The 16,441-nt window shown below is 39.7% G+C and overlaps 1 protein-coding gene across 1 annotated transcript in view; it reads left to right on the top strand.

Moving 5' to 3' along the window:
* NUDT13 (nudix hydrolase 13) overlaps positions 1-16,441 on the top strand; it is a 680,399-nt gene that overhangs the window by 566,747 nt on the left and 97,211 nt on the right. Inside the window, exon 7 of the mRNA XM_044056109.1 lies at positions 14,880-14,991. Within this exon, the coding sequence (XP_043912044.1) occupies positions 14,880-14,991 (112 nt within the window). The remainder of the gene's footprint in view (positions 1-14,879; positions 14,992-16,441) is intronic.

Here is a 16,441-nt window from a genome sequence, read left to right as displayed (position 1 = left end):
GGTGTTGGTCTTTAGAGGAAGAGGATGGGATTGTACTACATGGGGCTTGTTTAAGTCCTAAGCACGGTTAGCCTGTATAGAATACCGGTATGCCTGTCAGGTTGTGTGACTTCATTGTTTTGCATGGATGCTGAGTAACCACTAACATGCTTAAAAGCCCAGCTACTTAAGTCTTTGTTGTTACTGAGCACTGTAATTATTCCACATATGTTACATTGTGTAAGAAATGGAGAATTGAAGTGCTGGCAAATTCCAGAAGTTTATTGCAGTGAAGCCTTTAAAGTAATTGCATCTTTTGCTGAGAAATGTTGCACCTGCATCTACCAGGGAACATTGGGTTGTAAGGTAAATTGGCAGCCATTTGGAAGGAGTAGGTCCATCAGTATCATATTTCTGTGGGCAGAATATCCAAGAAACCGTCCAAGTTGCAGTTTGCTATGTATCTGTATATTGCAAAGGATAAAGTCATGGGCGTTTATACTTTTGACTTTTAACAGTAAAAAAGAGACACTATTTTATTAATTATTACATAGTTGAATTATGTGCCAGGCCAAGCTAAATTGTAGTAGTGGGTAGGGCTTATGTGATGTAGTTTCTGTCAAACTATACCTCCATAACTAGAAACTAAATGCATTCAGATGAAGTACTGAGAGCATTTATTACAAGTGATTGTTTAAATATCATTGTATCTTAAATGTTTTATTTTTTTATTATAACAGCTCACAATTTTTTATAAGCTGGTACTTTATATTTGATTACATTACATTTTAAAAGTTTTTTTTTTTATTGTTGTAGCAGCTCAAGTTTTGTAATAAGCAGAGTTGTAGCTGGTGCCATTCCCCAACCTGGCACCCTTTAATAATTAGATGAAGAGCAAAAACAACAAAAAAATTCCCATTCTCTGATCTGGTACTCCTCTCTCTCCTCTTATGGAGAGGCACCAAGTCCTGTGTCTCCTACCCTCACATTTATGTGAGGAGAAAAATAATAATAATAATAATAATAAAGTATCTGTTGATCACCCCCCCAATACCTTACTCCAGGGGTAAATGCCCGCTTTGTCCCACCCTAACTGCACTTCTGGTAATAAGCCAGCATTAATTATCAGTGAGAACACATGACTTTCTTATTTATTATTTTTCGTCTGACTCACCCCTTCTGACCATTGAGCTTTTCTCCTGACATACTGAGTTGGGTCATTCATAACCCAGGTCAAGGACATTGGCATCTCTGGTTTTATTTTTTGTGTCTGGGTATGAGAGATGAGACACTCCAAGTAGTGCCATTATCTTTAATGGATACAGGACATTATTTCCCTAAACCTAATGCCCTCCTTCAGTATAATGACATAGACGCATGCCAAGCTGGGTGGGCAGTGAGAGATGGCCTTAGCATGTGCTCCACCCTGGGCCCATATAGTGAGTATACCTGTCTGGCTCCTTCCTCCCCCTCAGCTATGGCATTCCTTCTGAACTCCAGCCTCCATTAGACTACCCCTCATACTTCCTTCCTTCCAGGATAGTCACATGCTTCCTCCTTGCTTCTGTCATTAAGTGCCTTTGCTGCTAATCAAGCACAGGTCACTTAAGCCGTAATTGGGTCTTTATTCCTTTATGGCATTCGTGCAATCACATGACTTTTTTAAAATGATTTATTTAAGTAGAATGGATGTTGCAACAAATCTTCCTTATAGATAACACCAGTTTATTTCCCTAAAATAACTAAACTGGCTTGAATTGCCTCATTTCCTCATCTACTCTGAGCTAGTCATGTCCCACAATATAATTACACAATCCACAAAAATGCCCAAATCTGACTAGAATCATTCAGCATTATGCACAATTAAAACAACTGCATTCACAAGACGGACTTCTTATTTAACATTCACAAGTCCAGTAACTCAGCAGGAGATGCCCTATACTCAACTTACATCACTTAAACATGGAACTCAGTACCACTGTCACTGAGTTTAACTAATGATCTCCTCACCTTTTGGATTGTTGGCTTTACTGTTGCTCAACCCAAGGTATACTTTCACAACTTAAATATCATTTCTGACTGACACCGGTTAAATAAACTGGTATAAATGTTTTCAGCACATACGATTTTACTGAACTACCTGCAAAGGTACATATCCCTACAGCATCTCCAGTATCTCCATACAAGGCAACTTTTACTCGTTAATTAAACAGCTTTTGTCCCATGCAATTCCCTGTCTCTGTTGTGACACTCTTACTTAATATAAAACATTTTCCTTACCTGTCATGCATCTTCCATTTCTTTTCACTTCTGATCTCTTTCTTACTTTGAAACTCTGCTTCTCCTTGGTTCATCTCTAGCACTAATTAAAGATCGCACAAATATACTACTATCTATTCCACCACCACTTTTTCCATGCAAGTACAATAATGTAACCATTACTAAATCTTCTCCTTCATCTTTGCTTCTCTATACTGTACCCTCACATCACCCCCAACTACATGTAATGCAGCAATAAATGCAACTTTCATTTTCTAATCTCTCTCTGTCCCCTACTGAACACTTCCTAATTTTTCTCTCCATCACTATAATTCTTGTATGACTATTTTTTATATGTTTATTAGAAGGTATTTGATGTATTGATTGTATTTAAGTTTTGTGCATGTATAACCATTGTATTCAATTTTTATACATGTATAACAATTGTAAATGGTTATTTAATGTCACTCATTATGGATTTATGCTATATTTGTACTCTATGGAGATTGTCGCCCTGGGCCTCCATTAAAAAGTGTTTTTATGCCCAGCTAGACTTTCCCTTTAAGCAAATGCTTATTGGAAAGGGTTTTTGTTCCCAGTCAGACTTTCCCTGTAAGCAAATGCTTATTGGCTATTTATAACGAAGATTCTGAAAACTATCAGAGCAAGGATGTGGTCTGAAGGCTAGCAGTCATTGCTCATTTTTTGAAAGTTCTTTTCTGTATATTTTAATAAGCAACCATATTTTTTATCAGTTTCTGTTTACTCCTTCACTGATACTATAGAAATTAATTTTTGTTTTATTTTGGACTGGGTTGGTTCTTCGTATGGCATCTTTTGTGGCAGCACACATTTGTATTTGAAAAGGAAATAAGAAGAATGAGCGTGTGATTAAGAAACGACTGTAAACTGGGTGAATAGTTGACATGCCAGACAAAATTCAAATATGCATAGATATATAATACCATAATAAAGCTATAAAAACAATTATTTACTTTGTGCAGTAGAGGAGGTAGTTTCATTATTGCCTAATGTAAAGTAATTCCCTCTGCATAATGTAATCAATGGGTTTGGCAAATTAAACTTGAAAAAATCTCCACGTTGTATGCATTTCTATTATCTGTAGGAATATACAGATTTGTAAGACTTTATTTCAGTATTTCATGAGTACCTGATGTATTCAGAGAGCTATTGCTTAGATGATCAAGAAGCTAACAATATTCTTGAATATAGGTGGTGGTCTACTAGTATGGTGTGATACCCTATGAAAGAACATGCTAAACGACATATACGTTTTTTGAACTGGCTGAGATAGTGCAACCTCAGCTGCACAGAAGTGCAAAATCAGAGTAGCAAGGCTGAAGTATATGAAGCTTAAAGACTGTGTTCTAACATCAGAAAGTCTGACATTAGATAAAGCAAATGACAGAACTGTAGTGCACATCTGAGATTGTCTTTTGAAATTTGTTGCAGCCATGTCAGAAATAAATATGCTGCTGAGGAAACATTTGGAACATGCTAAGGCCTGAGAATGGAATCATCAACAGGAAAGCAGTTTTGGAATGCTTAAGGACTTGATGACAGAGATAGTTACAGTTGAGTGTTTAGATGTGAATTATATCATTTGATTATGACAGAAGTTGGCAGTCTCATCTTTCATGATCCTTAACATTCTGTCTCCGTTTCATCCCTACCTTCCAATTTCCCCTCTTTCCACTTGTCTCATGCCTTCTTGAATGCTTCTCTGGATTTGGTGTACACCACCCTTTAAAATAGTCCATTTATTTGCAATACAACCCTCTCTGTAAAAAAATAATTTGAGAGATCCAGGGAGTAGTTTGTGTAATTTACCTGAGCTCCTTCCTTCGCCTTCAAAATCTCCCTGATGCAATCTTGCAGATCAGTATCATGTCACTGCTATCTCTTTTTGTCTCAGCTGAGAAGAGTTCTAGCTTCTTTGTCCTCTGGTCATATTCCTTCCCCTCTTCATAAATGTTTCTGGATTTCTTCCTGAAGCCTGATATCCCTAAAACCTCCAAAGCTGTATGCAGTACTCAAGGTTATTCTGACAAAGACCATGTAAACCGAATGTGATTTTACAAATAAAGAAACCATTTACATGTCTAGAGCATCCACAGGTATCTCAAAGTTTGATGTTTGTGTGCACTTATCTGTGTGTATTTATTGGTTCCACCTCATGACATTAGACAAAAGCACTCAGTGCATTTTGGACCTCTTAGCAGAAAAGAACATGTTGCTACTTAGCCACAAGGAAATCCCCCTCACCAGAATCAGAAATGAGCTTTGATTCTAACGGTTGCCCATTTAGAGGCATTGTTTTCTTGGTTTTGCAGCTGCAGGCCCACTGACCCTGCATCATCTTTCTGGTTTTACAACTGCATGCTCAGTACCTGACTGTACAGGACACAACAGCAGCACTGGGAATCCCTGGAAACTTTGCTGACAGAATTTTGTTTTTGTATTTATACCTGCCAACTTTGGAACCTTCCCTGTTTCTTCGTTGTCGTTTGCGGTTTTGGCCTGTGTGCTTGATAGTTAACTTTATAAGAAACGTCTGCATTGTGACTCCTTGGAAACTCTGTAGTTATTGGGGTTTATTTTGTGGTAGTCATGTCTAAAGCCACCAAAGCTGCCCTAACACCCTTTTTAGTTTTCTCCGTCTAAATGGCCTTGTTTGCAGGGTACAGTTCCTTTGGGACTTTTGTAAATTTTTCATGCATATTGATATCTTGGAAGTATTCTCATTATACCATAGAAATTTTACTAATTTGTTTAGCTTATTTTAATTCTGTTCATTTGTCAGTATATTTCACCTTTTTTTTGTTTTTGCTTATGAATCTGTAAATGTAACTTTTTCATTTGTGAATATTAGGCCTTTTTTGCCTAATAATGCTATTACTTTCTTGGTTCCGATTGTAACATTTTTTTTACATTTCACCAGTTGTTATATACTGTGTTACAAAATGTGTGACATCGTCTCACTGTGTGCGATCAGAAAATACTATTTATAAACCTGTCCACTGCATAGATGGTCCCAGGGATCATATTGCTCTCACAGCCACTTTTACCAGCTTACTTCATAACTTTAGCCATCAGTATCCCCAGTCATTTCATTGCTAGTTTCCTCCATAGTAATGCTTGTCCTTACACTTCCCTTTTCTTCATGTCATGATACTGAGCAGAGCTTGTTTTCTTAACCATTTACATAGTAATTAGAGACAGTTAGCAGGTGAAAGTAAGTATTTATCAGGGATTCACTACCGTATAAATCTCAACCATTATTTTCACTTGCCATGTCTGTATTAGTGTATTCATATTTTCATAATTGAGTGAGCTGCATTTTCTCGAGGGGAGTGTGGGAAATGATGTGAAACCGGGTAAACAGACTTATTGTCTGTGCAGAATGCACTTCACTAGAGTTGCTGCTGCTAGTTCTGTTAGTCATTGTGAAAAAGAATAGTAGATGTTCGTGTTTCACTGTTGCAGTCATTACAATTGGGTTATCCTGCTGGCAAGCTACCCGCAGTCGGCTTGAGTTCCAAAGTCTAGGTCCGGCGTCGGTTGCTGTCGCCTCCTCCCTGACGTCAGTGCGCCAGAGGTATAAAAGATGCAGCTGACGCCATTCTCTTCAGTCTTTCTTGCCGTGCGGTGCCCGAAGCAAAAGCAGTTCACAAGTGCCGGTCGGCCGACTCCTGAGATTTTCAAATTCGAATTTCAGATCCGAAGTCTTCATTAAAGCTAAGTACCCCATTGGGCAAACTTTTTTCTTGCTCCAGACCGATGTCAGAAAAGTTAATAAATGTATTTCTTGTGGGAAGCTAATACCTCATAAGGATTTTCATTCTTACTGTATTCCTTGCCTAGGCCCTGACCACGACATTGCTAGTTGTCGGTTTTGTGCTAGATTTAACCAACGCACTATTAAGTGTCGGTACGATTTTGCATTTCATTATTTTGGCAGAAGATTTAACTATATAATGCCGTCGGAGCAACCGACTACCGGAGTTTATAAAAAGCGCAAAGAAAAGGACAGGCACCCGAGGTCCAAAACCGACAACGAGGCTTCTGCTAGGCCTGCCGCCAGTTCGCCGGTTCTCAGTGAGACGCTTTTGCAGCCCCTGACCCCCACTAGCTCAGAGCCACAGGCCATTTCTGTTTCCATCTCCCACGTGGAGCCGACTAGGCCACTGGAAACTCAAGGTATTGGACACTCGGAATCTATTCCCTCAGATGGATCCAGAGCTGCTAAGCAGGCATCGGCTTCTGACGGTGTTTTCAAGCCTACACAGTTACATGTAAAACCAATTTCAGCTTCAAAGGCAAAGACTAAAGCAGCTCTAAAGACGAAACAAGTACAGCATTCTCCTGGACAGGCCTCCATGCCTAAAAAACAGATGCTTAAAATGGACGAAGACCTAATTACTTTGATCAGGGATTCCCATCCCCCTCCTGATAAGAGGCCTAGGCAAGAGATAGAATATGCATCTTCAGATCAGGTTTCCATTTCCTCTGATTCCTCTTTTGACCAGGAATATTCTCTTCCTCCCTATGAGGATTCTGATGCTGAAGAATCTATTCCTTCAGCCTCTCCTCCTGAGGATTATTCTTTTGGGGAAACCCTGCATACTATGAGGGAGCATTTCAACTGGGAGAGCCAAGATTACTCAGAATTCAAGAAAAGGCTCAGAGACTTCCTTTTATTACCTCATCACAGGCCCCTTGCTATTCCTCCTGTTTTAGACATTGTAGATGATGTATTTTCAGAGTCCGGACTGTCTCCTGACTCTCTGCCACCAGCTCCTGTTAAGCCAGACAGATACTACAGGGTTCCTGATTCACATAAATTTCTTTATAAAAACCCTGCTGCAGACCCAGAAGCTATCTCTCAGGGTCCCAAAGGGGTCAAGGCGTCCACTGCAAAAAACCCTATACCCTCTGATAGATATTCAAGGGCCCTGGACAGATGGGGGAAAAAGATTTATACTAATGCTACCTTGGCTGTAAGAGCTTTAAATTGTCAATTTCATATGCTTAAATATCAGCAATATCTAATGTCACTGCTTAAACAAAAAATGTTGACAAATTCAGAATGTGCAGAAAACAAAGGAATGCAGGATTTATTGCATGCTGCTGAACAAGTAGGAAGGCATACTTTGCAATGTGGTTTTGATTCTCTAGAGGCCTCTTGCAGGGCCGCTGTTACAGGTTCTGTCATTAGGAGACATGCTTGGTTAAAAGAACAGAATCTGCCCGATCATGTTAAAGCAAAATTATTAGATGCTCCATTACAACATGATACCTTGTTTGGTGTTAAAGCAGAAGAGGTTTTGAAGAAAATGGAGGACAAAGTTAAATCTATGCAAACCGTCAATGATTTCTTACAGGTACAGCCTCCCAGATTTATCAGGAACTGACCTGCAAAGAATTGGTCCTTTCCAGTGTCAGACAGGCCACAAAGAGGTAAATACATATGCCCCAGAGGCAGATCACAGCCCCAAGGCTCATACAGGCCTAAACAATGGGGTGCTTCAACCTCCAAAAGCAGAGAAGAAAAATCACAGCCATATAGGAAACAGTCTCAATGACTTTCCCCTGCCAGCACCAAACACTTATCTTCTGGCAGCTCCCTTGGGGGGAAAACTAGCACTTTTTGCTCAAAATTGGCACATGATCACTCAGGACAAATGGGTCTTAAATATCGTATCCCAGGGCTACAGGTTCCACTTTCACACCCTGCCAAGGCCAAACGGTATGCCAGACCTGCCACGCAATCAATGGGCAGAGGCACAAAAACAGGTTTCATCCCTCATGGACATGAGGGCCATTTAGCAAGTACCACAGCAAGAGCAAGGACGAGGATTTTACTCAAGGCTATTCTTGGTGCCCAGAAAGGACAAAACCTGGAGACCAATACTGGACCTGTCTATCCTGAACACATTCCAAAATTCAAAATGTTAACTCTGCAGCAGCTTCTGCCCATGCTGGGCAAGAAGGCTTGGCTTGTGACTTTAGACCTAAAAGAGGCATACCTGCATGTCCCAATCAGACAATCATGCAGAAGATACCTCAGATGTATAGCTGGCTCAATGCATTACCAATTTTCTGCACTGCCCTTTGGCTTATCTACTGTGCCCAGGGTCTTCACAAAGTGCCTGGCACCAGTAATTGCTTTTTGCAGACAAAGAAGAATTCAAATATATCCTTACTTGGACAACTGCCTTATTCAAGCAGAGAACAAGGACACTCTACTACAACATCTGGTGTTTGTAAAAACATTACTAGCAGGCCCTAGGGTACACAGTAAACAAAAAGAAATCAAAACTCGTGCCCTCTCAAGAGATAATATTCCTGGGTGCAAGCTTAAATACAACTGCCCAGATGGCTTATCTCATGCCAGACAAACATGGACAACTGACTACTCATTTCAAAATGTTGGCAACAAAGACCCAGTTATCTGCAAGAAAAATTCTGCAGGCTTTGGGCTTCATGGCATCCTGCATTCTGCTAATTCCATATGCAAGACTGCATATGAGGAAACTTCAATGGTATCTAAAAAGTGTTTGGACTCAACATTGCCACAGACTGGAAACAATAATTACCCTCATTCCCTGCCTGCAACAGGAGTTTTGATGGTGGGAAAAGCCTGTCACCACAACACGGGACAGCCAATCACCTTACCCACAGCCAGGCAGACATTGACAACAGATGCATCAGATTATGCCTGGGGGTCACATATGGCAGGAAGATGTATTCAGGGCACATGGTCCGCAAGTCAAATGCATCTACATATCAGTCAAAAAGAGATGCTAGCAGTTCAAAAGTCCCTGACAGCCTTCAAGGATCTACTTCATCCAGGACAACTACTGATAAAGACGGACAATATCACAGTCTTGGTACACAAGCAAGGGGGAACTCATTTCTACCCCCTCTGCAGACTAGCCATAAACTTGTGGGACACAGCATTGACTTACCAAGTACATCTGCAAGCACAATTCCTGCCAGGAAGGATAAATACCATGGCAGACGAACTAAGCAGAAACCTAATGGATCCCCACGAGTGGAAATTGGATCCACAAGTCTTCAGCGTGATAACAAGGAACTGGGGATGCCCGGACATAGACCTATTTGCCTCTCCTCACAATTGCCAACTACAAAGATTCTGCACAAGGACTTATCACAAGCAAGCATGAAAAGTGGATGTTCTGTCTTTCAGCTGGAAAAACAGTATATGCCTTTCCTCCTCTGCCTCTCCTCCCCAAGGTACTCCTCAAGGTCAGAGAAGAGAAGCCAAAAATGATTCTGATTGCCCCAGACTGGCTCCCCAGCACTGGTACCCAATCCTAAAGAGCTTGTCCCAATGCCCAGCTTGAACACTACCTCAAATTCCTCACTTATTGACTCAACAAGACAGTCAGATACTGCACAGCTAACTCAGGACCCTAAACCTGGCAACATGGCGGATAATGTAGCCATTCAAGACACACCTCTTTCTAAAGCAGTTATGGATGTCATTTTGGAGGCCAGGAGGCCTAGCACCAGAAAATCTTATGCAGAAAAATGGAAGAGATTCTGAACTTGGAACCAGGCACAAGGTATTGACATGATTGTTCCAAATATTCCTCAGATTTTGCAATACTTAACTGAGATGCTGGATAAAGGCCTTTCCTTTTCATCCATTAAAATTCATGCCTCTGCCATTTCAGCTCATTACAATACAGAACCACCTATTTTTTCTCATCCATTACTAAGGCAGTACCTCAGAGGGGCCAAAAATATAAGACCCCCCAAGGAGAGCACCAATACCTGCATGGGACCTCAACTATGTCTTGGAAAAACTTACACTGCCTCCCTTTGAGCCAGCCTCTGCAGCTGATATAAAATTCTTATCCTGGAAAACAGCTCTGCTCCTAGCAATAACCTTCGCTAGACGAGTTTCAGAGTTACAGGCACTCATGGCTGTGGAACCTTTTATCATTTTCCATCCTGACAGGGTTACTCTGAGGACAAAGCCTACATTTATGCCTAAGGTAGTGACCAGTGTGGCCCTTAACCAAACAATTCACTTGCCTACATTTTACCCAAACCCACAGAATAAGGGTGAGAGACTTCTGCATTCTTTGGACATTCACAGACAGCTACGCTTCTACTTGGACAGAACCAGAGCTTTCAGAAAGACTGAACACCTTCTAGTAGCATATGCTGCAGGATCACAAGGAAAGCCTATCTCAGAGCAGACTATTTCAAAGTGGATAGGCCACTGCATTCATTTCTGCTATTCACAGCATGGCAAATCAGTGCCTAAGGGCATTAGGCCACATTCCACCAGAGCAGCAGCCACTTCAGCAGCCTTCCTCAGAGGAGTACCAACCAAAGACATCTTAGAGGTTGCAACTTGGGAGTTTAGTGCATACTTTTACAAAGCACTATCACTTACCTCTCTATTCTAAATCCAGGGCAGGCTTTGCCACTGCAGTTCTGCAGGGCCTGATAGCCTCTCCTAATCCTGTTTAGCACCAGCCTCCCAACCATAGCTTTGGGATTCAACCCAATTGTAATGACTGCAACAGTGAAACACGATGAACATAGTATTGTTGTGTACCTATCATAAATGTAGATGTTCGAGTGTATTCACTTTTGCAGTCCAGGTTACCCTCCCTCCATCCCCCTTTTCCTTGCTGGGACTTATCTGTACCTCTCTATTCTATACAACCTATGTGGTGTATTTGCTTGTAGATGAAGGAAAAGTTGTTTTATGGTTATGCACGCTTTTTGGCATTAGTGAGCCTACCATTTTAGGGGCACCTGACATCTGGGGCAAGAAAAACTGAAGAAAATGGCGTTGGCTGCATCTTTTATACCCCTGGCGCACTGATGTCAGGGAGGAGGTGACAGCAACTGACGCTGGACATAGACTTTGGAATTTAGGCCGACTGCGGATAGCCTGCCAGCAGGATAACCCAATTGTAATGACTGCAACAGTGAATACACTCGAACATCTACATTTATGGTAGGTACACAACTGTACTTTCAAGTTTTTTTATTTATAGTGCAAGAACAAAGTGGCTTATAGACCTTTGCGCACTGCCAGCTAAAACCTTATGTGCTGCAGATGAAAAATTGCCATTTAAAATTGGATTGTACATTGTATAGCTTGAGAGAAACTGTGTGGTTTATATTTACCTATATAAATAGGAACAATTTTTCCTGTATCTGTAAATGTTTACGAAACAACTACCTAGAGAAAAACAGCCCTCAAGACTGGTTGAATAAAAGTACTGCAGGTATGGTAACCCCAAGACGACAGCCAGGTTTGTCTGAGAAGCACTAATGATCGACACTGATGTATCTGATCACTAGTGTACAAATGTCTGGCTTTCACCAGAAAGTCAAATTGCTGGAGTGCCAGGGATTTTACCTTCTCCTTCTCCCTTGTTCGTTAATCCTTGGAGTTAGTATATATAAGAGGTGAGGGTGCTGGGGGGGTGTTTGTCTCTCCTAATGCTTCTCACAACTGAGAGATCTCAATCATTTGTGATTGCTCTTGTGTAAAGCTATTATAAATTATTTTCAGTCTGATCAGGGAGCAGTCCAAAATATGGCATGCTGATTGAAAAGGTTTAGGGAAAAGTAAAAGCCTATTTTTGCATTGTAGTACAGTATTAATGCAAAGACTTTGAATATGTTGATTGAAATGCAAAGTTTTAGCTGAATAATATTTGTGATTCTAATAGCATTTAAAATGTGCAAAATAGATATTTGGCTTAAACTTTTGACCTGCTTTTTTTAGAAAATTCTCAGGAATTTAAGGATGTGTGTAAACTGATAGGGGTTTAACAATTCATAGCTGTTAAATGTGAATAACTTAAGAAAATAAAGGAATTAGATAAATTATGGGTAATAAAAAGCTTTAAACAGGAGTACTGACTACAGTCAATCTTTTTATGTATGTTATCAGGTATAGGTGACCAGTATCACACCTCTGTTACAAAATACATTACAATAACGCCCATGTATTATGGCCATGTAGCCAAATGGTTAGAGTGACGGCCTTATGTGCACAAGGTGCAGAGTTTGAATACACACACTTGTTATTTAGGGTGGGAAGTTGACATGGTGGTTAAGGTTTTCACCTTATAAGCACAAGGCACAGGGTTTGATTCTTGCATGTTGTAATTGGCTTGACTTGGAATGGCCTGCAAGGATAGCTAGCCTGATACTGATTTATGGGTGGGAGGTTGACATAGTGGTCAAGGTGGCCATCTTATAGACACAAGGTGCTGGGTTTGATTCTTACATGGGGTAATTGGTTTAGCTTCGAATAGCCCACAAGGGCAGTTAGCCTGGTACTAATAACAATTATGAGTCTGCACATAAGCATTAAGTATGCTAATGTTTCAGGAGTAATATTTGATTGCACTTTAAAATGCCATGTAAAAGACATCCAGTAACTTAAATGAAAATATGCCATTCCAAAGGACAGACTGACACACTTTCCAAAGGCATTCATAATAAGAGGAAACCAAGATCTGTTTTTTCGCACACCAGTGCAGTTGGTATTCCCATTAAAATTACATCAGATAGACAAAAACCTTAAATGTGGAACATAACTTGTGTAACTATGCCAGCACTCATCGGGCCTTTTATGGCAATAGCAGATTAGAAACTAGTAGCTAGTAAGAGTGACGTAACACTGCAAAAAAAATTAAGACATTGTTGTTAACATTTTTTTTTTTTTTCAGTTTTTATATGTGGCTTTCCTTTAACTGTACTCAGTCTTTTGTATGGGTGCATTCAGTTAACACAGGAAGAAATAAGTAAATTGATGAGAAATGGTTTGTTCGTGAAAGCTTAAATAATACACTTACACCTGACAATTATTTCCATAATTAAATAAATAAAAACAGTATATAAATAGACTAAACAAGTGCAAATTATAATTTTGTGACAGCTAGAAGTTTGTTGAATAAATATTAACAAACCTACTCAAACAAGAAAAAGACATCTGTTACTAAAAAGGGTTCAGTTGGAGATATTTGTTGAAGGCTTTTCTTCAGTTATCTGTTTTTTTTTTTTTGACTGACAGCATGGACTAGTGATTTATTTCATGGAGCAGTGATTTTTAAAGTAAAGGAGTAGTCACTGTTAATTGGAGCGAGTTGTATGTTAGCATTCTGTGCCAGCTCCCTATTGAAATGTTGGTACTCGAAATACCAAATAAAATAAGATGGAAAACTCAGGAGAAGAGTGAATCTTGAACATTACTCTTCTCTTTTAAACTTCTTTTTCACCCCACCCCCCTCCCCCCACACGCACACAAACACCAAACTTATATATACCAAGTCTGAGATTGCTGAACCTTGGAGAAAAGGAAATATTCTGAGAAATCGCCATCTTGGACTTGTATATAATTCCATTCTTTCAGCCATTCAGTCTCCATATTTCAGGACTTACTGTAACAGGTCTCAGCCTTTCATATGGTTACCTTCTGGACCTAGCTTGTACAGCCTGTATTACATCACATACTAGTCAAATGGTACTTAAATCTTTTATGACAGATGGAGAACCTTGCAGCTTTTCATTGACTACCAATAATCTGCAGGAAAACAGCTGTTTTGAAATTTAATGCATTAGAAGCCATGTACTGTTTAATTTTTGAAAACACTAAATTGTGTGTAGAGCAAAAAAGTTAATAGTATGTTGAAGATCACAATTACTGCTGCATAACACTACCTTGTTTAAGGTATAGAGGTCTATTCTTGTCTAAAAAATTAGTATGCTTATTTTACCATAATTTCCTTCCCTCATTGTATGATACCTCATTTACATTAAGGTGATCCTCATGTTTTTATACGTGTTAAATTAAAGTAAGGGCCATTTAACAAAAGGACACCTACTGTGATGTTAGTGTTATATTTTGTATTGAATAATTCTGTTTACTTTGTATATTGGTAGAAAACATATTGAAAATGCAGTAAGACTGAATCCTGGAACAGCTCAGATTTCAGTAGCTTTGTCGTTGATGTGTCAAGTTCCGTGTCATAGTGCTTCTCTGTTTTCTGTTCCTTTGTCCTTATTTGAGAATATTATGATATCTGTTGAAGCCCAGTCAACAAGACTTCTTCTGTAAGGTATGCTTCACTGCATGCTTCTTGCTTTTGGGGTTACATTTCTTAGGATTAGTTGTTCTTTTTATTGTTAGTAAGGTAGTGGGACAGTTTCATCAGACAGAGATATCAGGTACAAGTGACTGGTGTTACTGTTCTGGCTTTGTACATTCACATTTCAGGAGCTTGGTTTGTAGACAGTGTCATATGTGGACATTAAGGCACACCATGCGCTGAACTCCATGTGAGTGGCTGCTACCTGTCGTCTTTGCTGTCTACCAGGTGGCAGGTACTCGGCACATGCTGTTCCATTTGCTTATAGGGATGTACTCATTCCTGATGTTTTGTAATAACCTCAAATGAACTGTGTCCTCTTACTGAATAGTGTGCAGTTTATCTGTTAACATAAGAGTAGCTTCTTAGTGCCACTGGGCCAGCAGAGTAACACAACAAGTTTGTTATTGCTGATGCACATGTGATACGTCTCTCTGAGATCTGTTTTATTTGTCTTATTAGATGTCTCCTGTGGTTATCACATTGGTATCTGATGGCTCCAGGTGCCTTCTTGCACGTCAGGAAGCTTTTCCAGCAGGGATGTACACTGCTCTGGCAGGATTCTGTGACATTGGTAAAACTTGTTTTCTTTAGCTGTAATTTGGGAGTTATACATGTGATAGTTTTGTTTGTTTACTTATACCACGGTGCTGCTGTGCAGCTTACTGCCTTATTACTGTATAAGTAAGACAGCCTGAAAATCGGCTTTAACTCATAGGCAGGATATGGACAAAAACAAGCAAGGTAATTTAACAGTTGCTGTTTGTTAAGGAACTATTTTGCTGATGCACCAGATCTCAATGAATTTGCACAGTAGTCTTTTAGTTGTATTTTCACCCTTGTGGGTTTCCTCCAGCTGCCCATCAGCTACTATTCCCTAGTCTAGGACCACACTGATGGCAACTTAGTAAAAGGAGTGGAGCAGCTGGCATCACACACGATCTCCTACATGCCTGGGGATTTTTTTTTGCATATCTTAACTGGGCAGAGCTACTGACATTATGTTCATCACCACATGTAAAGTCATTTCCCCATCCCCATCATCAAGGGTGGGTCCTTATCACAGGCAAAAACTTCTCCTTCCCAGAGTGGGTGAGCCAGCAAAGCCACTGCTTTCTACCTCCTCTCCCTGTCTCTTCCAGCACCTGAGCCTCTAGTCAAACTCGGGTCAGCTGGATTGTAGTCAGGGCTGCATCCCTCTACACCATGGGGTCTGGGTTATAGTTATACTGTAGAGTTTTTTTTCCATTTTACTGTTTAAATTGTAAATGTTGCTACTCTTTGCTATGCTTGATGTCTTTTAGAGATGTGTTTGAAATGCTGGAAGAACATTGTGTGTTAGTGTGTGCATGGGGGGTCAGAAAAGTACTTTAAGGAAAAAATAGTAGCAGAAGTACATTTTGTTATGCTTATTTTGATGGAGAATATGTTGACTTTCACAAATTTCTTTTGAATATGCTTTTTCTTTTATTATTTTTTTTTTTCAATTTGGTATTAGTCTTATTTGTTTTTTTTTTTTCCAACAAACTAGTCCTGCTCTTATAGACATAGTTGCCAGCCAAATCTTCATCTAATTGTCTCAAGACATGCTTCTTACATGCAGATTAAGGAGCCATATTAACCCTTTTAATCAGTCTTTCAAATGCATGGTCTTAATATAAGTCAGACAAAGCATATTTTTATGTTGAAAATTGTGTGTTTTTGTTATTGTTATTATTCCACTTTACAAGACAGCTTTAGAACAGAATGACTGCAATACTTCTGGACTGTAATGCTGATCGAGCAATCTATCTATCTTTTTTGAATGGATTAGTCTCACTAGGCCAGTGGCTTCTTTTCAGAGGAGGACTAAGGTGGTGTTCATACTGAGTATGGGAAAGTTAACCAGGCCACCAGGAAAGTTCCCCTTACTCTTTTTCGTAATGCTCTTGTAAGATCATATTCATATTAATACTTAACAAATCTTTTAACTATTCCTAACAACTTATCCCACATTCTGTAATGCAGTGACAGTACAGAAAAAC

The sequence above is a fragment of the Protopterus annectens genome, chromosome 14.part0 (assembly GCF_019279795.1).
Source record: "Protopterus annectens isolate FY-2018-M chromosome 14.part0, PAN1.0, whole genome shotgun sequence".
Taxonomy (NCBI): domain Eukaryota; kingdom Metazoa; phylum Chordata; order Ceratodontiformes; family Protopteridae; genus Protopterus; species Protopterus annectens.
This window is presented reverse-complemented; position numbering and strand designations above follow the sequence as displayed.